The 23,083-nt window shown below is 47.4% G+C and overlaps 1 protein-coding gene across 3 annotated transcripts in view; it reads right to left on the reverse strand.

Annotated features, from left to right (window-relative positions):
• The window catches only part of LOC102557808 (granulocyte-macrophage colony-stimulating factor receptor subunit alpha), a 51,381-nt gene that overhangs the window by 11,019 nt on the left and 17,279 nt on the right, over window positions 1-23,083 (reverse strand). For all 3 annotated transcript variants that reach the window (XM_014600487.3, XM_019485434.2, XM_019485435.2), the window contains exons 2-7: window positions 21,400-21,515; window positions 21,086-21,219; window positions 18,483-18,600; window positions 14,734-14,863; window positions 13,011-13,186; window positions 10,058-10,203 (exon numbers count right to left, since the gene is read on the reverse strand). In XM_014600487.3, the coding sequence (XP_014455973.1) occupies window positions 10,058-10,203; window positions 13,011-13,186; window positions 14,734-14,863; window positions 18,483-18,600; window positions 21,086-21,219; window positions 21,400-21,515 (820 nt within the window). The remainder of the gene's footprint in view (window positions 1-10,057; window positions 10,204-13,010; window positions 13,187-14,733; window positions 14,864-18,482; window positions 18,601-21,085; window positions 21,220-21,399; window positions 21,516-23,083) is intronic.

Raw genomic sequence — 23,083 nt, forward strand, 5'->3', positions numbered from 1 at the left:
CTGCCAGGCCCCATCCCTTGCCTGCTCCCCCAGCCCTCCCAAGCACCTGCTAATCCCTGACTGCTCCCCTAACCCCCTCCATCACTGCCCTGCCCACCCCAGCTCTGGCACTTTAAGAAAAAAAACAAAAGAAAAACCCCTCTACTCACTGGCTCCAACAGCAGTCTTGGGGCTTCTAGGGACTCGTGCAGAGCTCCGCATGCAGCACAGTGCAGTGGGTAGCAGTGGGGATCATCCTCTCCCCCCCCCACCCCACGCTGGGCAGAAGCCAGTGATTCCAGGGTATTTTTTTATTTTTTTAAGGGCTGGAGCTGGGGCGGGCAGGACAGCCATGGGGGAGCTGGGGGAGTGGGCAGGAGTCTGCGGTTTCATGGCAGAGGCCCCCATGCAGTGAGGGGCAGTGGGAATTGCCCCCTGCCTGGCAGCAGCCAGTGAGTGGGGGTTTTTTTCCCCCAAAGAGTCAGGAGTTGAGGCAGGCAGGGCAGCCATTGAGAGCAGGCACGAGATGGGGCCTGCGTGATTCGGAGATTTGGTGATTTGGCAGCAGCCGAATTTCCAAATCAGATTCAGCCAAATGAATTTGGGAAAATGACTTGAATCACCAAATCGAATCTCTGTCCCCTGAATTAGCTGAATCCGAATCTGAAGTGAATACTACCCGCTTCACACAGGCCTACGATATGCTACATCACTGCATGGTGCTGTACAGTGACATAGCAATCATGTGCATCTACATGTGATTGCCAGTTATGTCACCATAGTGACATGCTTCCTGGCTATAGTGCACTGCTAGTCATGTGCTTCCCGCAATTTAAGCATGTGTCGCCTGCATGGCACAGTAACAGCCTGTACTGCACCGTGCTTAGTACTTCCAAAAGAAAGTACTAGAACACGGCACAGTAACAATGTCACCATATGGTGATGTGTAAACATGCCCTGTTTCTCTCATTTTGGTCCGTATCATAAGTTATGATACTTGCTAAACACAAGTAGATTTGCTATCTGCAAATGCAAGTAGCAAATTTACTTGCGATTACTAACTGTGCAGTAGCACTCATGTAGACACCTGACCAGGAGCAAATCTGTAGGGCTGTGTGAAGCTTCAGTCGCTGATTCAATTCAGCAGAGATTCGGTTCAATTTGGCGGCCAAATCTCTGAATCCGAATTGAATCAGGAGACCCTTTAATCTCTCTGAATCGAATTGGAACCCTCTAAATCGATTTGTAAAGATTCTATGATTCGGACATAGACACAGCTTTAAATTTTTTTTCTACATACCTCAAGGTACTAGGGGGCTCGTGAATGCTGAGATGCTGGGGTGGATGGAGCATCCCATGGGAGCACAGGGGGGTCCCCAACACACTCAGCAGTGGACTTGGAAGCACTTCTGGTCTACTTCTGGGTCTGTTACGGAGCACGGGGGGATCCCCACCCCCCAGCTCAGCAACCGGTGCCTCCTGGGTCTGGGGATGCACTTGGGGGCCCCCAGCAGCTGATGGTCGAGCTGGGGGGGGGGGCGGTGAAAGTGGGATTCCCCTGCGCGCTCAGCGGCAGACCCGGAAGTGGACTGGAAGTATTTCCAGTCCACTTTCGGGTTCACTGCCAAGCACGCAGGGGGCCCCCCCACTCTCCTGTGGGATGCTCCATCCACCCCAGCTTCACAGTGTTCGTGAGCCATGCCTGGTACCTCGAGACATGTAGAAAAAATATTTCAAGCCGTGTCTATGGCTGAATTGCTGATTCTCTGAATCAGCATCGAATTTTCAGATTCGGCTGAATTGAATTGGGACAGTGATCCAAATCAATGAATAAAATCACTGTCCCTGATTCGGGCTGAATCTGAATTGAATGTGATCTGGGAGCGGGGGGCTGGGAGATCCCAGCACCAGCTCCATGGTCACGGGGCCTGTGCTTGGAGATCCTGACATCCCAGCACCAGCTCAGTGACTACAGAGCTGGCGCTGGGATATCGGGATCTCCCAGCACCTGCCCCTTGACCATAGAGTTGGCGTTGGGAGCTCCCTGCTAGCAGGGACTGAGGAGTCTGTTCCCTACCCAGCTTCATGATCACAGAACTGAGTAGGGAACAAGCTCTCTAGCCCACACACTGTGATTGTGGAGTGGGGGCTAGGAACTGTCCTGGTCAAGGGCAGGTCCCAGCCCCATGCCCCAAATGGGTGATAGAGGTGGGGCAGGTCCCAGTCCTCTACTCCCATCCACTAGTGGGGCAGCTAATAGCAAGTAATCCCCACCCCGCTAAGGGCTCATTGCTATCTGCCCCACTGGTGGATTGTGGCAGGGAGCTGGGATCTGCCCCTCCCCTGAAGCTCTTTCCAAGTCCCCTGCCCGGATCTGGGAGCCAGGGCTAGGAGCCCCGGCTGGGGGACATTGTCCCTGCCCCAGAAGCAGGCAGCCCCTGAGGGCAAGGAACAATGTCTCAGCTCTGGCCCAGAGACAGCTGTCTTCTGGCCTGGTGCTCCATGCCAGCTCCTGGGCTAGCACCCAGGGGAATCCTAGAGCTCCTCCTGGTGGCACTAGGGGCCCATTGCAGGGCCCTAGGAAGCAGGAGCAGTTTGCTGCTATTAGCAGCAAATCTCCCACTTCCCTACATGTGTAGACTCCTACCTGGGAGCATTTACTCATGATTAAACTGCTCTCAGATCTAATGCACATGTAGACACACCCACAGAGTATGTGCTACATGTGGGGAATGGTGAAGAGTTGTTTATTTTCGTTCATTTTTCTCATCTAGGAATAAACTATGCAAATTAACCTATAGCAGTAAATCTAACTTACCTATTACATTTAGAGACAAAAAGCCTTTTTTGTGCTGCTGGATTAGGTGGGGGAGAGAGACAGAATAGACATCTAACATTGGTCTGGAGTAAGGAACTGACCCTTTACTGACCCCCTTTAATGAAGGTCACAGAAAGCCTTATGAGATGCTGGAAGCCCCAGACAATGCAGCAACACAGAGGTGAGGGTAGTGTCTGTAGGCATAGAGAATTTTTTACAAGTAAGGGCCTAAAGAACCAATTCCAAGTGTTTTCTTATCCATACAAAGACACGAGGAAAACTTAGCTGAATGATGCTGTCACTCACACAAGGGGATGGGGCTTTGGAGGTTTTGCTGGAAAGGTTGGACTGGAATCAACTTAGCAAGGGTACTGGGAGGATGGGAAAATGAAGGATGTTATAATGAGGCAGTGCATTTTTGCACAAAGGAAGTCTGGCAAAGAATTTAAGATATTTGGAGAAGGAATGGACTCTGCAGAGTGGGGACAGAGCCCAAGTATGGAGGTGGGATTAAAGTGCACAATTCAAAGCCTGTATTACAGGCTGTTCCCCCACATCAGGGAACAGTTGGATCTGAGATTAGTTCTCCAGCTGTCTCTCACAGAAAGTAGCTGAAATCAGACAGTTTTTAGACCTACTTATACAATTTATGGTGCTAGGCTGCCATCGTGTGGTCATTCTGTTTGATTGTCTCAAAGCTAAAGTAAATTCAAAGCTAAAGTTGGTGCATGCTTGCACTGGTGCACAGCAATCCTATCATGCAAGGACTTTTAGATCTGACTTTGTCTTTCATTAGGTCTAAATTAGCCCCTTAAATTAGTCACTTAATATTCAGTGGGTGCATCTACACGTGTAATTAGCATGTAGCAATAAACTCCAGCATAGTTTGTGCCAGAGTCAGCTGTTCCTAGGCATAGCATCTTCACGTATACCTGCGTACCGCAGCTGTTTGAGCTAGGGTGGAGCAGCCCCAGGCTGGCAGAGAGCATGGGAGTCAGCCCTGGGCTCCAAGTGGTGGCAGAAGATGGTGAAGAGGCTAGCTGGGGCACAAAGGGCTTGTCCCCACGAGCAGGAACATGGGTTTCCCCAGGGACAAACAGCACAGCACAATGTGTGCTGCTGCTACTTGTCCCCCTGGAATGCCCATGCCAGGCACCCTCTGGCATGCAGCATGTTGCTCCAGGTGGGGTAGGAGAGCCTCGGGCTAGCAACTGTGCTGACCCCCGTGCTGACCCTTACCTGGAGTGCTAGGGGCCTCTGGAAGCTGCAGCATGGTAATCCTGCAGCAGGGAGCGTGGCCAAGAGCCAGAGTGTGGCTCTGCCCAGCAAGGCTCCAGTTTTGGATGGCATGCACTGCCACCACGTGTGCTGCCCTACTTTTTTAAGAATGGGTTTTTCAACTCCAGGATCTCCTGGGGTCAAACACCCTCCCCTGTGCTGCAAGTTAGCAGTACAGGGAACACTTGCATGTGCAGCATGTGCGGTGCTGACAGGTCTGTGGTGCTTGGTACTGCAAATCCATGCTTGTCTGGATCCACCAAGGGTGCTACAGCACAGGGCTAGCTGGCAGGCAGCCTTTGCTCAGTAGCACTTTTGTGCCCTAGCTAGCCCCAGTCACTGTCTGCACGTGCTTTTCGGCACGCTAAATGACTCTGCCATAGGGTAATATTTGTTCCATTCAGTACTTTCTTACAGTGGAGTCAATTTGTTTCCTGCACCCTAAAATGGGCACACATGTAGATGGTACTTAATCAGCTACGCAGTAAGGTGCATATGTAGCTGCACCCAGTAGGTCTTAATTAACCCCCTCAAATATTATTTGGTTAGTTACTCTGGTCTTTTAGCCCAGTTTCCCAAATGTTGTCCTCTTGTGCTTTCCTATTCAGTTTCTTTCTTGTGACATCCACAGGATCCAGGCTGTAAGAAGGGAAGTTGGGTTGGATGAATGGACTATAAGGTGGATAGAAAGCTGGCTGGATTGGTAGTAATCAATGGCTCAATATCTAACTGGCAGCCAGTATCAAATGGAGTGCCCCGAGAGTCCCTTTTGTTCAGTATCTCCATTAACAATTTGGAAGATGAGATGGATTATACCCTCAGCAAGTTCACAGATGACACCAAGCTGGAGGGGTGTAGCACATAAAGTGGAGGGTAGGGCTAGGATTTGGAGTGACCTAGAAAAATTGAAGGATTGGGCCAAAGGAAGTCTCATGAGGTTCAACAAGGACAAGTGCAAAGTCCACTTATAGTTTTATAGTTTCCTAGTTGGTAGGGTGGGAAGGGACCTGAGCAGATCATCAAGTCCTATCCCCTGCTATGGCAGGAAAGAGTAGTGGGGTCAAACGACCCCGGCAAGGTGTTCGTCTAGCCTCCTCTTAAAGACCCCCAGGGTAGGAGCCAGCACCACTTCCCTTGGAAGTTGGTTCCAGATCCTAGCCACCCTGATTGTGAAGTAGTGCCTCCTGATGTCTAGTCTGAATCTACCCTCTGCCAGCTTGTGACTGTTATTTCTAGTCACTCCTGGTAGTGCTTGGGGGAACAGGGAGTCCCCCAATGCCTGCTGGTCCCCCCTGATCAGTTTGTAAACGGCCACTAGATCCCCCCTCAGCCTTCTTTTGTGGAGGCTGAACAGGTTCAGGTCCCGTAGTCTCTCCTTGTAGGGCCTGCCCTGCTGCCTCCTGATCATGCGGGTGGCCCTCCTCTGGACCCTTTCGATGTTGTCCACATCCCTCCTGAAGTGCAGCGCCCAGAACTGGATTCAGTACTCCAGCTGTGGCCTGACCAGTGCCGCATAGAGGGGGAGGATCACCTCCTTGGACCTGCTTGAGATGCATCTGTAGATGCGTGACAAGGTATGGTTGGCCTTCCTGATCGTGTCCCCACACTGTCGGCCCATAGATTCATAGATGTTAGGGTTGGAAGGGACCTCAATAGATCATCAAGTCCAACCCCCTGCATAAGCAGGAAAGAGTGCTGGGTCTAGATAACCCCAGCTAGATACTCGTCTAACCTCCTCTTGAAGACCCCCAGGGTAGGGGAGAGCACCACCTCCCTTGGGAGCCCGTTCCAGACCTTGGCCACTCGAACTGTGAAGAAGTTCTTCCTAATGTCCAGTCTAAATCTGCTCTCTGCTAGCTTGTGGCCATTGTTTCTTGTAACCCCCGGGGGCGCCTTGGTGAATAAATCCTCACCAATTCCCTTCTGTGCCCCCGTGATGAACTTACAGGCAGCCACAAGGTAGCCTCTCAACCTTCTCTTGCGGAGGCTGAAAAGGTCCAGTTTCTCTAATCTCTCCTCATAGGGCTTGGTCTGCAGGCCCTTGACCATACGAGTTGCCCTTCGCTGTACCCTCTCCAGGTTATCCGCATCCTTCTTGAAGTGTGGCGCCCAGAATTGCACGCAGTACTCCACCTGCGGTCTGACCAACGCCCTATAGAGGGGAAGTATCACCTCCCTGGACCTATTTGTCATGCATCTGCTGATGCACGATAAAGTGCCATTGGCTTTTCTGATGGCTTCGTCACACTGCCGGCTCATGTTCAACTTGGAGTCCACTAGGACTCCAAGATCCCTTTCCACCTCTGTGCCACCCAGCAGGTCATTCCCTAGGCTGTAGGTGTGCTGGACATTTTTCCTCCCTAGGTGCAGCACTTTGCATTTCTCCTTGTTGAACTGCATCCTGTTGTTTTCTGCCCACTTGTCCAGCCTATCCAGGTCTGCCTGCAGCTGTTCCCTGCCCTCCGGCGTGTCCACTTCTCCCCATAGCTTTGTGTCATCTGCAAACTTGGACAGAGTACATTTCACTCCCACGTCCAATTCGCTGATGAAGACATTAAAGAGTATCGGTCCAAGGACCAAACCCTGCGGGACCTCACTGCCCACACCCTTCCAGGTCGAGACCGACCCATCCACCATGACTCTTTGGGTGCGACCCTCTAGCCAATTCGCCACCCACCGGACTGTGCAGTCATCCACATCACAGCCTCTTAATTTGTTCACCAGTATGGGGTGGGATACCGTATCGAAGGCCTTCCTGAAGTCCAAGTATACGACATCCACCCCTCCTGTGTCCAGGCGTTTTGTAACCTGGTCATAGAAAGAGACTAGGTTGGTCAGGCACGATCTGCCCGCCACAAACCCATGCTGGTTTCCCCTCAGCATAATTTGTCCTGCCGGGCTCTCACAAATGTGAGCCTTGATAATTTTTTCAAATACTTTACCAAGGATGGAGGTGAGACTGACCGGCCTATAGTTGCCCGGGTCCTCCTTCCTCCCCTTTTTGAAAATGGGGACCACATTAGCCCTTTTCCAGTCCTCCAGGACTTGGCCTGTGCGCCACGAGCATTCGAATATTCCCGCCAGTGGCTCTGCAATGACGTCGGCCAGTGCCTTCAGCACCCTCGGATGGAGCCCACCCGGGCCTGCCGACTTAAAGGCATCCAGTTCTTCCAAGTGACTCTGCACCACCTCAGGATCTACGCATGGAAGTCTGGTGCCTTGCTGCTGCCTCTCTACAACCCCAGTGAGAGACTTGTCGTGCCCCTCGCTTAGGAACACTGAGGCAAAGAACTCGTTGAGGAGTTCAGCCTTGTCCCCCCTATCTGTCACCAATTGTTTCTGCCCATTTAGCAGGGGTCCTATTCCTCCCTGGGCCTTCCTTTTACTCCCTATATATCTAAAAAACAATTTCTTGTTGTCTTTTACTTGGATTGCCATCCTCAGCTCCATGGTAGCTTTGGCCCGCCTAACTGCCTCCCTACAAACACGAGCAGAGGAGGTATTTTCATCTTTAGTGATCTCACCCTGTTTCCACTTTTTATGTGCTCCCCTTTTGGCCCTTAGGCTGCTCTGGATTTCTCTGGTCAGCCATGGAAGCCTCCTGGCCCCTTTCCCTCTTTTGCCTCGCTCGGGGATCGTCTTGCTTTGTGCCCAAAGGATCGTTTCCTTTAGGCACAGCCACCCTTCTTGGGCACCCATCCCATCAAAACTCCTACTCTGCAGTGCTTCCTTGACTAATCGCCTGAGTGCAATGAGATCAGCTTTCCTAAAGTCTAGCACTTTTACCCTACTAGTTACCTTACCCACTCGCCGTCTTATGTTGAATTCTATTATAAGGTGATCACTGTCTCCCAGATAGCTACCGATCTGGAGGTCCCCTATCATGTTCATTTGGTATCAGTAACGATTCCAAGATCCTTTTCTGCCTCTGCACTGATGAGAAGGGAGTTCCCCAGCCTGTAGTTGTGCCTCTGGTTCTTCCCTCCAGGTGCAGTACCTTGCACTTATCAGTGTTGAAACCCATCCTGTTCTCATCTGCCCACCCCTGTAACCTGTCTAGGTCTGATTGCAGCCTATTCCTCCCTTCTAGCGTGGCCACTTCCCCCCACTTCTTAGCGTCGTCTGCGAATTTGAACAGGGTGCTTTTAACCTCATCCAAGTCGCTGATGAAGATGTTGAACAGTGCAGGCCCGAGGACTGAGCCCCGGGGGACCCCACTGCCCACATCCCTCCAGGTCAAATAAGACCCGTCCACCACCACTGTCTGCGTGCAGCCCTCCAGCCAGTTAGTGACCTAATTGACTGTGTAGGTGTCGATGCCACAGTCTCCTAGTTTTTTAATGAGAATGGAGTGAGAGAAAGTGTGTGACTTAGTGGACAATAAGCTGGAGATGAGCCAGTAGTGTGACCTTGTTGCCAAGAAAGCTAATAGCATACTGGGCTGCATTAGTAGGAGCGTTGCCAGCAGACTGAGGGAAATAATTATTCTGCTCTAGTCTGCACTGGTGAGACCACATCTGGAGTATTGTGTCCAATTTTGGGCCCCCCACTACAGAAAGGATGTGGAAAAGTTGGAGACATTCCAGCAGAGGGCAACAAAAATGGTTAGAGGGGTGGGGAACTGGGTTTATTTATTCAGCAGAAGAGAAGACTGAGGGGGGATTTAATAGCAGCCTTTAACTACCTTAAGGGTGGTTCCACAGAGGACGGAGCTAGACTGTTCTCAGTGGTGGTAGCTGATAGAACAAGGAGCAGTGATTTCAAGTTACAGTAAGGGAAGTTTAGGTTAGATATTGGGAAGAACTTTCTCACTAGGAGGGTAATAAAGCATCGGAAAAAGTGACCTAGAGCAGTGGTGAAATCTCCATCCTTGGAGGTTTTCAAGACCCAGCTTGACAAAGCCCTGGCTAGGATGATCTAGTTGGGGCTGGTCCTGCTTTGAGCAGGGGGTTGGACTAGATGATCTCCTGAGGTCCCTTCCAACCCTCATTTTCTGTGCTTCTAAGATTTTAAGTTCTGTTTCAATACAGTCATAAAGGCATAATTCTCTATATTTTAAGTATTCCCTCACTGGCCCCTTTGACTCATGTCTTCCAAATCAAGCTCTCTCCTTGCACGTTCTATCACATGCCAAGCTTTTCCCAATTTGCTAGGACATTTAATAGAGACTCATACACCATGGATCAGGTTTAACACTGAGCACTTTCTGTGAGGTACTAAGAACAACACCTGCTTTCCCCAGGATAGAATTTGGATCTACAAATGTCTTGTCATAGCCTTAATTTTATCTTTCTCCGCTGGGTAGCCTTAATTTAACCTTTTGTTCTTTACCTAAACCCTGTGGTAGCCACAGGGACCCAGGACATTTTAAGAAAGGGAAGGCATGGGAGCAGTTAAACAAGGATACCAGGCAGATTTTGACCAACTCAGTGAAATAGTAGGTAAGGTCTAATGGGTAGACTGACTAATGGGTAAGGGGACTCAGGAAGCTCCCAGTTCATAAAGGATGAGGTTTCAGAGGCTCAGGAAGAACCTATGGATGACAGAGGTAAAAACAACATTTTCACAATTTGGGATAGTGAACAGAATGCAAGACGAGTTTTTCAAACATCCCAAGGAAAAGCAAGTTGTAGTGTCAACTTATTTTAAGGTCTCCCCAGGATCTGGGTGTTTATTAATGGTGAGAGAGAGAAATGGACTACCAGAAGCGAAAAAAGCCCCACAGAATATAAGAATAAGAGAATAAAAAAAAAACCAAGATAGAATATTGTGAGCATAAATAATTGCTATTTAAGAAAGACAGCCATGAGTTAGCAAAAGAGGCAATAGAGTAGGTAACATTTGGGATGGTTGGATCTAAAAGGAAGGCTAGTGCTACACATGAGGAATAACAGGACTGGAGAGAGAGACTTATGTATTCTGTGTGTGTGTGAATACAGAGGACAGATTAGTGTTGAGAATCATCTGAAAAATTACTCTTACCATAGCTGTTTTTCTTTGTATGTCTATGTTATATTGAAAACACTGATTTCCTTTTCTCTGGCTTCTGCGGGGTGGTTCCCATTCCACAATACAACGGGGTGGCTCTTCACAGTTTACAGTGATATTTGTTGGAGTGGTAAGAAGTTCTGAAATAGAACCATCCATATTACAATTGATGAAGGACCAGTTTGCCTTGGTAAAAGATACGGTCAGCAGCCTGCAGCCTAGTCTGCAGTCATGTATGAGAGAATATATTTCTGTACTGTGTTAAACTGGAGCAATTTTTAACAAAAGTCTCTATAGAGCTTTATGTGATTCTCCAGTGCTTTATTTTATTTTATTAAATTCAGTGGTCCAGTCAGCCCAGTAAGCTTTGTGGTATCTATTTTTATATTACATTCAAATACTTCTAATCTAAGCTTAAATTTCTAATTTGCAACTGTGTGTGGTATTAACAACTTACATTTCTATCTCAGAAGTGAAAAGCTGGACATTTTTAACACAGTGATGCTTGGGTCTAAATCCTAAATGGCATATATATGGCTGCATAACTGCAGCTTTTAGCACTTACACACAATTATGTGCAACTCCCTGCAGTTAAATACCATTGATCTGAACACATATTGGCTGGAGGTAAAATATGGATGGAGGACCCATCCATGTTTTAGCCCAGAAGCCAAATGGTGAGGATACTTGTCCAGGGAGCAAGGGGTTCTAGGCCTGTCTCATCGAGAGGGGGTTTGAACCTGCACCACCTACTTTGCAGGCTGAAGTTTCTACATATCCTGGACCCTCTTCAGACCCCTTTTTAAAACTGGGCTACTGCATCTTGTATTTGCCTTTTCATTTAGCAAGCAGCCCTCGGAAAGTTTGTGTCCCAGCGGAAGAAAAGGCCTATGCTGGAACCTAGGATCCCTTCCCACCTACAATAGCATCCATATAATTGAGCCATATATACTTTGCTTGGTTTTCTTTTACCTGGCTCCATGTGTCTTCTTCCTTTGGTTGCCCAGAGGGCCAGCTTCAAGAAGATAGCTGCAAAGGAGCCTGGAAGCTGTCTGTATTATGGCACTTATTGGAAAGCAAGTGATGAAGTTTCAGACTCTCCAAGAGTGAGAGGGACTACAGTCTGCTCCCTGGATAAGCACTCTAACTACTAAGGTTTGGAGCTGCAACATGCATCTAATCCCCTCTTGTTGTGGCTTTTCTGTGACTAGATTTCTGGGACTTACCTGGTCTTTTGCACATACAGGGTTGATCCTATTTCACCACACAGATGCCCTATCTGAGTACAGTCCTACTAAGAATATGCAGGGGTAGGTGGGCTTGTGTGCCTGGATCTGAATCAGAAGCTATGCATAAGCGATAAACCTGCAGTTAGGTGCCAATGTACATACCATTTATGCTCATACAATGAAATAGGATTTAGTCCCTGGGCTTTGGGGCAGTCAGGGAAGTATGGCATAAACCAATTGCACAGCATCCTCCAGCCTCACTATCTACTGTGCAATTTAATTGTACTCTAGTTACCTGCACAGTAACTGTATCTCCCTACATTATACCTACCATATTTTCTTGCATACCACACATTTCCAAATAAGACACACCTTGTTTTGGGAAGGCAGAATAAAAAAAAAAAATCACTTGTCCTGAGTCATGGCTGAGTGAGGCTGCATGCATAGAGCAGGGACAGAGTTTTCTCTTCAGCATCACACTCTCTCTTCTTGCAAACTCTGCAGCTCAAGCTTTAACCATGTGATGACCATTACCAAATTGGCAACAGCTTTTGGATGAGCAGCCACAATTTGTTTTAAATAGCTAGAAGTTATTTAAATAGAATTTGACCTTCCCTCATGGAGCCATTACAGCATCCTCATGCTTCCATTCTGGCATGGAAATCAGCTTCCTCAATTAAAATGCACCCATTTTGGAGGGCTAATTTTTGGAGAAAAGGTGTGTGTGGTATGTAGGTAAATTAGAATCCTTGAAAATGATAGAAAGCTAGTCCTTTTTGGGGTGCTAATACTACAGTACTGACATCACTGTGAATAATGCTTCGTATGTACTAACAGCCCCCAAACTGAGTAGCCCCTCTGATTTTCACAGGTTGTGATAATTTGAGAGCTGAGCCTTGAAAATGAGGGTGGTTTCAGGACTGCTAATGCCACAGCACTGACAACAGTGGGTACTTTATAAGCAGGGATCCTGGTTTTCTCTGCTAAAAAAAAAAATCACCAATTTTCGGGTTATAAAAGGTAACTCAAAATCCACATTTTTCCATAATCAAAAGGAAATGCTAGTAATAAATAATAAATATTTTTTATACACACACACACACACACACACACACACACACAGAGTGCTGTTTCCTTTTGATTATAAAAAATGTGGATTTTGGGTTACTTAACCTGAAAATTGGGGATTTTTTTTAATCAGTGAAAACTAGGATTCCTGTTTATAAGCATTATTTACATTAAATCTAGGTAAGTGTATACTCTGGGTAAGAATTTTTTCAGTCCTGAGATTATGTACTTGGATGAAGGGTACTGTAGTTTAGAACAGTGACACCACTAAGTTTCAGAAGTACAATGTGTATTTTCAAATAAATTAAAAAGCTCTTGCCTTTCCTTGCTATTTTTTTTATTTTGGCAAAGATTGCTGGATTAATTTGTAATTGGTTACAATTTGGAATTATATCTTTATAGTCATAAAGACTAGAAAACACAGCTCTCTATAGATGAAAGCTGAAGAAGAACATTGTAGAAGGCAGGGTCAAATTACACGTTAAAGATTAACCAGGTAGATACATATGTAGCACAAGCTTTCATGGCCTGAAGCTCCTTTCATCAGATGCTGTAAAAGGATGTGCAGAAAGCAGTGTATAATTCTAAAACAAAGGGCGGGCTCTCCTTTATCTGCTTGGTGTCAGAGTGGAAAGAAACTTCCTGCTTACCAATTTCATACAGCGTGATGTACTCATCATAAAACTGAATCTTTGATTCTTTGCTGGATCCATTCACCAGGAAGTAAACCACATTATTGTCTTTTATCACCACATCTTGAAACCTACATCCAGTATGTCTTCCATGTGCATCTTTTATATAATGTTGGCATTGCCTCTCACCTTCCCTGCAAATACCAAATTGTTTCAGTTAAAGCACTAAGGGCAAGAATCTACTTTTCCTATGGCACATCCATGTACCACTTAGACCTTTATTCTGTTTCCCAGATTTGCAAGCATCACTCATACCTCTGGGAGGCAGAACAGGCCTTAGACATCCAAACTTTACTTAAGATTCTAACCTGTGTGACTAGCTTTGCCCAATATGGTTAGGTATCCATTTAGAGAAAGGGCATACTTTCTTTGTAATTCTTCAAAACTTTGATTGGTGTAAAGGTACAACTTGAAACTGACAAAACAAAAGGAACCCACCATTTACCCAAAAGCTTTGTGGTTGGGACAGATGGCCCTGGAAACAGGAGACTAACATAATTTTATCCAGTGGCTATCTACTGCAAATTTAACGCGGCATTGGGAGCAGGAACCAGAATCCATGGAATTCTCCTTTCCAGGCTAGTGCTCTCCTTAATAGCCGAAGTATCAAGATCCCTCTTCTCATTCTCCTTGGGTGCATCTACATGCAATTAATGTGCCTGAATTTTCTGGGCATAGTTCCAGGCTCCCCCAGGTGCCAGCTCCAGACTGGCAGGGGACACGGGGGTTAGTCCTGATCTCCACGGGATGGGAGAGCTGTGCCAGCAGCCATAACAGCTCTCTCTGCCCCATGGAGATTGGATGGGTCCTGATATCCACGGGACTGGCAGGCGGTGTCCCACTGAGCTGGGACAGCTCTCCCTACCTCCTGTGGCCCCGTGCTACCTAGGCTAAGTGGGAGCAATTTTCACTCGGTCAGTGTTTACATGTGTGCTTTGGCACATTAGTTTAATGCACCAATTTCCAGTACTTGTATCTACAGGTACTTAGAAAATGGCAGATTAGACTAATCTGCTATGCAGTACTTGCTGTGTACATGTAGATAGTGACACTTCACTGTGCATTATATTAATTTAATGTGCAGCAAAGCATCTCATGTTGCTGCACCCCTTGTGCCCCACATCCTTTCACATGTTGGTTTCCTAGTGGGCCAGCTTCAATAGGAGAGGTGGAGGTTCAGTTAGCCCTGCCTTTTGTTTAGGACATTTTGTTAAAAGTGAGAGATGTAGGTTTAAAAAAAACCCAAAAAGATAAGAGAGGACTAGAAGTATGGGCTCATGCTTCCTGGGCAGGCGTCCTAACCACTAGCTTGTTAGGCGAACGGTTTTGTAGCTTTCCCTCTTTCTCTGTCAAAATAGTTGCTAGTCATGTTTCAGAGACTTGCACTGAATCCTTTAACTTTCCCAGGTAGATCTGGGTTAGATGGCACTCTGCTCATATTGGATTGATTCTGAACATGTGTAAATGGCCAGGCCTAACTATGCACAGTAGAATCTGAGATAAATCTACATAAATGGCACTGAGCATCACTTATACCTCTGGGAAGCAGCATTTGTCCAGGATAGAATTTGACATCCAAGTGCACCTTTACAGGCACAATGGGCAAAGTACTTTTTGCCCTGAAAACATCATCTATCAAATTAGAATGCAAAATTTTCTTGAGCCAATGAAAATGATTTACTTTGAGAATTTCTGGTAAAGAAAATATTGAGTATCTTCTGGAGTATTCCTGCCAGGAGTCCAAGTGCAATTCATGAAGGAAACATTGTAAATCACACAGGCAAAATTTTCCACCGATGTTCCACTCAAACCTAAAAGCACAGGAGAATTGTATGTCTAGTTATGCATTACTGGTTAGATTAACCAAGAAAACTAGAAAACTAATTAGCTGAGCAAAATAATGGTCAAAGTAAGCAGATCTCTGTTCATGTTAGTTTGACCCTGAGAGGTTTCGAGCATTATCATTTTCAAGTGTTTAGTTCAGGCCCCTGATTGTAGATACTGCATTTTTTAAAATTGCAGCATATATAATTATTACCCACAGATGAAGTTATGACAGTTGAAATATGGCTTATATTAATCATAAGTTGCTTCAGTGAAGATCCCAGTTGTAGTCAGAGTTTTATTTTGAAACTAGTGAATTGTCTGTCAACAATGATCGGGAGTGGCGGGGAATGGAGCACCACTACCCACCACATTGTGCTGCTTCCCAAGAGTCGGGGTGGGGGAGGGGTGCTTGCATATGGCAGCTGCCACCACCCACTGCCCCGCGCTGCCGCTGCTCCGTATCTGGCCCCCACGTCTGGAGTGCCGCCATGATGGCGGGGATGGAGTGGGGAGACAAGGCCAACACTGCTGGCCTTGACTCTCCCCCTGGCTCTGCTTCTTGGAGGCAGCAGTGGTGTGGGATGGTGGCACTATGGCACTGGCCTTGCCCCTGCCTCTGTGCTTCCATTCCCACCACCATCTAGCGAATTGCCTGTCAAGAATTATGGTGGGGATGGAGCACAACCATGATGGCAGGGGCAGAGGGGATGGAGCAGGGGTGGTGAGGCCAATGCCATGCTGCCACCATCCTGTGCTGCTACCGCCTCCAAGGAGTGGGGGGAGTGCTCAGTCCCCTTCGTCTCTGGTCCACCCTCCTCCATTCCTGCTCCATCCCCAACATCCTCGCAGTTATGGTGGCACTCTGCCATTCCACTCCATCCCTGCCGTTCCCTCCAACCCCCTCCGCCAGCATCCCATGCTGCTGCCACCTCCAAGGAGCAGGACTGGGGGTGGGGCGGGGGGAGTGAGGACAGCACTGCTGGCCTCCCCCCAAGCCCTGCTCCTTGGAGGTGGCGGCAGTGCAGGGTCTGTGCGGGGTCTGTCTGTCTGTGCAGAGCACTCTGATTGGTTGTTTCAGTAAGTATTGTGATGGGCTGCTGAGACTACCAGAGTGCTTCAAGAACATTTCATACAGACAGACAGAGAGACACACAGACAGATGGACTAAGCCCTTTATATATGTAGAATGCACTATTTTAACCAGAAGTTGTTCTAAGCCATCTCACTGATGAACAAAGGAACACTTAATTTTTAGGCACCTGAACCCTTAAGTAGAATCCAAATCCCTGATGAATCCATGGAGATAGTGGAACTCTAGAATGGGTCCATCAAAACCAGAACAGTGAGGGAAGAGCCACCTGAAGAATAAGGATTTTTCTGCAATTCCTCACATCTTGCGGCACTTGGTCACCTCCCTCTATTCTGGATAGAAAGTCAGAATTTGTGCCTTCCTTTTACCCAACAACTCAGGGGGTAGAACATTGAACCTGGGTCAAACCCCTTAAAGGGTGACCATTTTTTCTCCTCTGCCTAAGGGGATTCAAACCCAGAATTCCTTACTCCTAGGGTGCATATAGATGTTAAAGAGAGGTTAGATTGGGGTGGGCAAAATGCGACCCACCAGGTCATTCTATCTGGCCCATGGGGCCCCTAAAAAGTTTAGAAAATTAATACTTATCTGCCCCTGGCTGCCTGTCATGCGGCCCTCGACGACTTGCCAAAACTCAGTAAGCAGCCCTCAGCTTGAAATCTTTGCCTGCTCCTGGGTTAGATCATGTTAAAAATGGCCACCCAATCTAATTTAGTTCAGCCAGGCACAGACCTACAACTTAGATGCCTCATTGAGTCGATCTAAGTACTAACTGTAGAGATTCAGGACACTTAAATCAGTCTAAAAATGGCCGATCTGATCTAAGTTAACCCTACCTCCAAGGTACACTCAATTTGGATCAGGCCATCTATTTTTAGACTGATCTAAGTGTCCTGAACTCTTGTACAGTTCCCAGCACAGCTCCAGGGCTAAGAAAGCACAGCTGCTGACCTCAGCCCTGTGGCTGCACTTTTCCTTCTCCCTCCACCCCGCGCTGGGCTACTTTGAGCCCCTTGGCCTTTCTCTATACCCCCAGATGGAAACCACCCCCATGCAGACCAGCCAGGCCTCCTCCTGAGCCCAACCCCCCATCCCACAAGCTGTCCTCTTAGTGCTCATTTTACTGGCATTTGCCAGTGCTAGGAGCCAAGGAAATAAGCCAGGATGAGGGGGAGGGCCAGAAGGGATGGGAAGCTGGTGAGGAGGGTTCTTTCACTGAAGTGGTTGTTCATCTGGGAGTGTGGGAAATTAGAGGACCAAAAATAGCCCCCGGTCCCAGGGGTAGGGAAGGCTTCACCCCCCTTCCCCCATCTCCTCAAGCTCCTGAAGAGTCTGCAAGCCCCCTGAACCCATGAACCGTCCCACCCACCTCCAGACCCCACCAACCCTGCCCTGCTGATCCCACTTGCTTCCCAATCCCTCCTGAAGACCCTACTCCCCACGCAGGAACCCCACCTGCCTCCCTGAACCCCATGACCTCCCATGCAACCTGCCTGCCCCCTTGATTCCCTCCCCTAAACCTCCCCCCTGCTAACCCTCAGTCTTTCCCACCCTGATTGCCCTTAGATAGGGTAGCCATTTTTAACCAGATCTAACTTCCCCCTAATCATCCTGAATGTCTGTAGGCACCCCTAGTGATTCGTTAGAGTATGTATCTAGGTTAGAGAGGCTCACTCTAGTTTCCTCTTTCTGGATCAAAGAATCACATTAAATTTATGCCTGGCAACCCAGGTTCAACAGGGGAAATGGAGGGTAGCCAGTTAGTTTACATGGGAGATGTGGGTTTGAATCCCTATGGAAGGAATGGAGCCTGGGTTTCCTACTTCTAGAGTGAATGCTGTGACTAGAAGGCTATTGAAAAAGTCAGCAAGGTTCTCAAGGAAACTGGTGGCTGCCACTGCATTTTTCCAAGGACCTTAGTCAGACATGTTTGCCCTGGGAAGGCTTATTAGTTCAAACCTTTCAGGCAAGATAAAGGAATGATTCATTACTGGACCCCAGCAGGAGTAGTTGGATGCCAGTGTGTTCAACTCTGTCACAGTTGATGCACCTCTTCCACATCCAAAACGAAAATTTCTAGTGTCTGGGGAACCTTGTGGGTGAAAACTATAAAACCTTTGGACTTAGGCACCTGCAGCAGCTAAATGAGGGACATTTAGTTTCAGTTTAAGGGGGGTTATTTGTGGGGGGGGGGGGGGTATGGATACTTTCCAGGGAGACTAAAAGACAAAAGCAGCAGTATCACACAGAACATTGCAAGCCCAGAAGCTCCTTTCTAGGTCCAGAGAATCTCTAGATTCAATAAAGAGGGGCCATTCTGCTGGCCTAATGTCTTGTGCAGAATTCAGCCCCAGATTTGTTACACAAGAGAGCCATTGTAGCACATTTTCAAAAGGATTTTTAATAAGAAACTGAAGTAAATTATAACTTCTATAAAGAAATGTATTTTCAGGGGTTTGATTTTAACAGTGTTGTAGACAGAGAAAAACCTGTCTCAAACACTGGAAAGTTACCTTCAGGAATAAATGTGCATTCACTTGAATATGAGACCATGTCATAGTTTCCTTCAACTCTAAAGATTGCTCCTTCATGTATAGGCTTCCTTGAAAATATGCAGTTTTTCTTGTTCTCCTGAAAAACAACATACATTTGTGTCAATCCTTTTTTTTTCTTTTCCTATTGTAGGTGGCCATTGCCCCAGGAATAACCCAATCAAAATGCCAACTGCAGCTAGTGGGACAGCTCACAGTGGGCAAAGTTACAGAGGTGTGTAAGTCTTGTGAGGGTCCAGGCCTATATTTGCTCTGTTCCCAGCTGCATTAATTCCTGAAGGAGAAATCCAGGGGGAACTGCAGGCATTGGTGCCAGGGGTACAAACAGTTTATTCTTTGGCTCCCCCAACACTTCTCTCCCACTAAAGTCCATCTAACTCCTTCATTAAGGAGCTTTAGCAGATTTTGTAGGGAACTATGGATAGCAGCAGTGTGCTCCCTTCTCTTCTGGAAGGGCAAAGGAAAATCTACTCCACACAGTGCCCCCCCCCCCCCCCCCCCCCCCCCCGGGACCTTGTGACCATGTGGCTGACCTCCTGCATCACACAAAACACTGAATGTCACTCAGTAATACTTACATCATGTTAAACTCTTAGGGTAGAAACATATTGCCAAACTGAAGCAGATCAACTATGGTGGGACCTATGTGTCACCCAACAAAGATCATCAGCTTCACATGGAGGCATGGGATGCTGGGGATTACCCAATTCGTACCCCAGTCCCTGGCAGGATTAATGCTGACCCATGCCTCCACATGAGGCATGGGTCACTTCTGATCCCAGCATGGAGACACAGGGTGCCCAGGATTCACTAGGTCCCATGCTGACAGTACTCCATTTGCAGAGATGTGCCCTGGGGTGCATTTCTCTAGGTGGGAAAAGCAAGGCAGGTGCTCCAGGGGCTTGAGGGAACCAATCCAACCCAGTTTTCCTGGGATCTGGCCCCCCAAGTCCTGGACTCCTTCCCAGGGTGCTAGGAGAGTGCAGACAGCTCTGGGCTTCCCACATGCTACCACCATAGACCAAGGAAATGGCCATAATGAAGTGGCACAATTTACCAGTAGCTTTAGTCATGCTTCCAATGTGGCATGACAAAGGGTCAGGACATCTATTTGCTCAGCATTTGTGCTGCAGTAAAAGTTGTTGTTATGGTGATGCAAATATGACATCAAGCGATATTTGTTTTTACCCTTTCCCACAGCATCACAATGATATTGCTGGACCTAAATGGGATGCTCAGTTGGTCATAGCCTTGTCTTGCTCTCCTCCCAGTGATTTTCAGAATCACTGCTTTTCTGGATATTGTCCCTCATTCTTAACTATGTACAGAGACCTCCAGGAGGTCTTGGAAACAAAATGAGTAATCTTGTTGGCTATTAAATGTGCTTTTACATGTGCTCCCAGGTGGGATCTTTAATTAGAGGGGCTCGTGTATTCAGTGTACTGCCCTTCAAAATGGTGGTGGGGGTGCTTTAACTAAGGCTCATTTAACAAGCTTTAGTTAAAGTGCCCTCACTGCCATTTTGAAGCACAGGGATACTGATACACAAGACACGAAGGCTGACGGAGCATACCAATTGGCATGCTCCAGCAGATTCAATTAATTGAGTCTGCTCCAGCACGCTGTAGTTACAGCACATAAGAGCTGCACCCCTGCACAGAGATTCATAGATTCATAGATGTTAGGGTCGGAAGGGACCTCAATAGATCATTGAGTCCGACTCCCTGCATAGGCAGGAAAGAGTGCTGGGTTCAGATGACCCCAGCTAGATGCTTATCTAACCTCCTCTTGAAGACCCCCAGGGTAGGGGAGAGCATCACCTCCCTTGGGAGCCCATTCCAGACCTTGGCCACTCGAACTCTGAAGAAGTTCTTCCTAATGTCCAATCTAAATCTGCTCTCTGCTAGCTTGTGGCCATTATTTCTTGTAACCCCCGGGGGCGCCTTGGTGAATAAATACTCACCAATTCCCTTCTGTGCCCCCGTGATGAACTTATAGGCAGCCACAAGGTCGCCTCTCAACCTTCTCTTGCAGAGGCTGAAGAGGTCCAGGTGCCCCAGTCTCTCCTCATAGGGCTTGGCCTGCAAGCCCTTAACCATACGAGTGGCCCTTCTCTGGACCCTCTCCAGGTTATCCACATGCCTCTTGAAGTGTGGCACCCAAAACTGCACGCAGTACTCCAACTGCGGTCTGACCAGCGCCCGATAGAGGGGAAGTATCACCTCCTTGGATCTGTTCGTCATGCATCTGCTGATGCACGATAAAGTGCCATTGGCTTTCCTGATGGCTTCGTCACACTGCTGACTCATGTTCATCTTGAAGTCCACTAGGACTCCAAGATCCCTTTCCGCTTCCGTTCCACCAAGCAGGTCATTCCCTAGGCAGTAGGTATGCTGGACATTTTTCCTCCCTAGGTGCAGCACTTTGCATTTCTCCTTGTTGAGACATGTACAGGCACCCTAAGATTCTACCAGTCCTACACACATTCTTTTTTAAGAAATTAAGGCTATAAAAGGGAAAGAAATAAGTAAGTGTTTCTAGTAGCAAGTGAGTAGCAAACTTACCTTTTTTTCTACAGAGCTGTTTTTTGTTTTCAGAGTACATTGGTATTTGGTAAAGTTGAGACTGCTGTCCCAAGTCAGCTCTAGTTTTTTCAGATTCACCGTCAAGTTTGTAATGGGTGAGGTTGTCTCATTTGCTGAAAGTTTTATAAATAAATATCAGAAAGATGTGATAAATTCTTTCAAAGTTTTTAGGTGCAGAAGCCTTTATCTAGGCATGCAGAAAACCAACCTTTGCTTCAATACAAATATCCTAAGTGTGAAATGAAGTGAAACTCAATTTTTCCTAATGCCTCAGATCAAAGGATTTCACTTACAGTGTGTACACTGGATAGTAGCATGCACTGGATGAAATGGCAGGATGCACCAGATCATGGCAGACACACCTAGAGTGATCACCATGATGTTGCTTGGAAACAGACAGGAATAACACCTGGAGAAAAGGAAAGATGTTAGGATTCATTTGGACTTCTGTAAAACTTGATTGTTTTCAAGAAAAGAAGCTGAATTCTGGCTAAGATTCTGCTTCAAAGGCTGCAGAAACTTTCCTGGTGCTCTAAATCCCCTTTTTTTTGTAGTGCATATAAAATACAAAGTGCAGTGGGAGAGTGACAAAGAGATGACTGAAGGGAGTTTGGGGCAATGCCTGATATATTGACACATGGTAGTTAGAGCACTTTGCTGGAAAGTAAGAGATGCAGTTTCAAACCCTGTAAGCTGTCGAGGCCCTAGAATATGGGTTTTCTGTATCCCACGGATGTGCCCTAGCCCCACAACCGCTTTGCTTATCACTACCATTTTACTCCTGGCAGCTCTGTGCACAGGTGCACATGGAATTCAAGTTGTGAGCAGGTGCCAAAAATTGCATTTACATATCTCTGTAAGTTACACACCTCAGTGTCATGGCGAAATACACTTTCATCCTTAGCCTCCTTGGGTGCATCTACATGAGATGTTTACTGTGGAGCTGTAACCAACTCCTCATTAGGATAGTACTACCAAACACAAGGACTATGTTACAGTGGAGTTATTTACTCCACTGCAATGCGCATGTAAATGCTGATGGGTCTGGCTGAGACACAAGGGTGTTTCAGTGCAGGGGCTGCCTGCTGGTAAGCCCAACACTAAAGAAACCTCCTACCCCAGCCAGCCCTCTGCAGCACATTGAACTAGGTCAGAGCATCCCCAGGCTGGCAGGCTCCTTGCCAACCAGGATTGCTCTGCCCCAGCTGAACATGCTATGGTTCCAGGTGCACATGCAAATGTGAACTGCACCGAAGTTTATTCAGCCACCCTAATTGCATGTGTAGACTCACCCTTGTATCTCAGTTCTGCACTGCATCAAAGCTTAATAGCATTTTCCTTCTCATCAGGGATACTGTCAAGTGTGTGATGTACTCCTGTACTATCATCAGGGCTATATAAGAATCTGAGATATCAGTCTGACTGTTGTATTTTTGGGTTTGGAGCATGTGAAAAGGAGCAGGTGCATGGGGCATGTTCAGGGTATCTGTGCCAAGACATGCTGATGGATAGACATACTCTTAGATATGTAGTTCAAAATTCATCTGCGTTGAGCCAGGACGCCAAAGGAAGCACGTGTGTAGCAGTGCACATGAGCCCTTGGCTCCCCCTGACCCTACCGAGCGGAGCGGCAAGACCGGTGTGTGAGGAGCCAGCAGAAGCCAGCAGCAGCAGTCAGGTAAGCCGGGGGGGAGGGGAGGGAGCTGGGCCAGTTGGGCCAGCTGTAGGGGATCAGGAAGGGGTTTTTCTCCCCTCCCGTCCCTATATAGCCGTGCCGGGTGGGAGCTAAACTCCCGAGCCGCACAAACAGGCCCCGCAAACAGGCGCACTCTTCTACTCTGTTTACCAGGGCACCCTTTGGGGTTACTAGAAACAACGGTCATAAATTGAAGGAGAATAGATTTAGTTTGGATATCAGAAAGAAATTCTTTATGGTGAGGGTTGCCAAAATATAGAATGGGCTTCCAAGGGAGGTGG

The sequence above is a fragment of the Alligator mississippiensis genome, chromosome 1 (assembly GCF_030867095.1).
Source record: "Alligator mississippiensis isolate rAllMis1 chromosome 1, rAllMis1, whole genome shotgun sequence".
Taxonomy (NCBI): domain Eukaryota; kingdom Metazoa; phylum Chordata; order Crocodylia; family Alligatoridae; genus Alligator; species Alligator mississippiensis.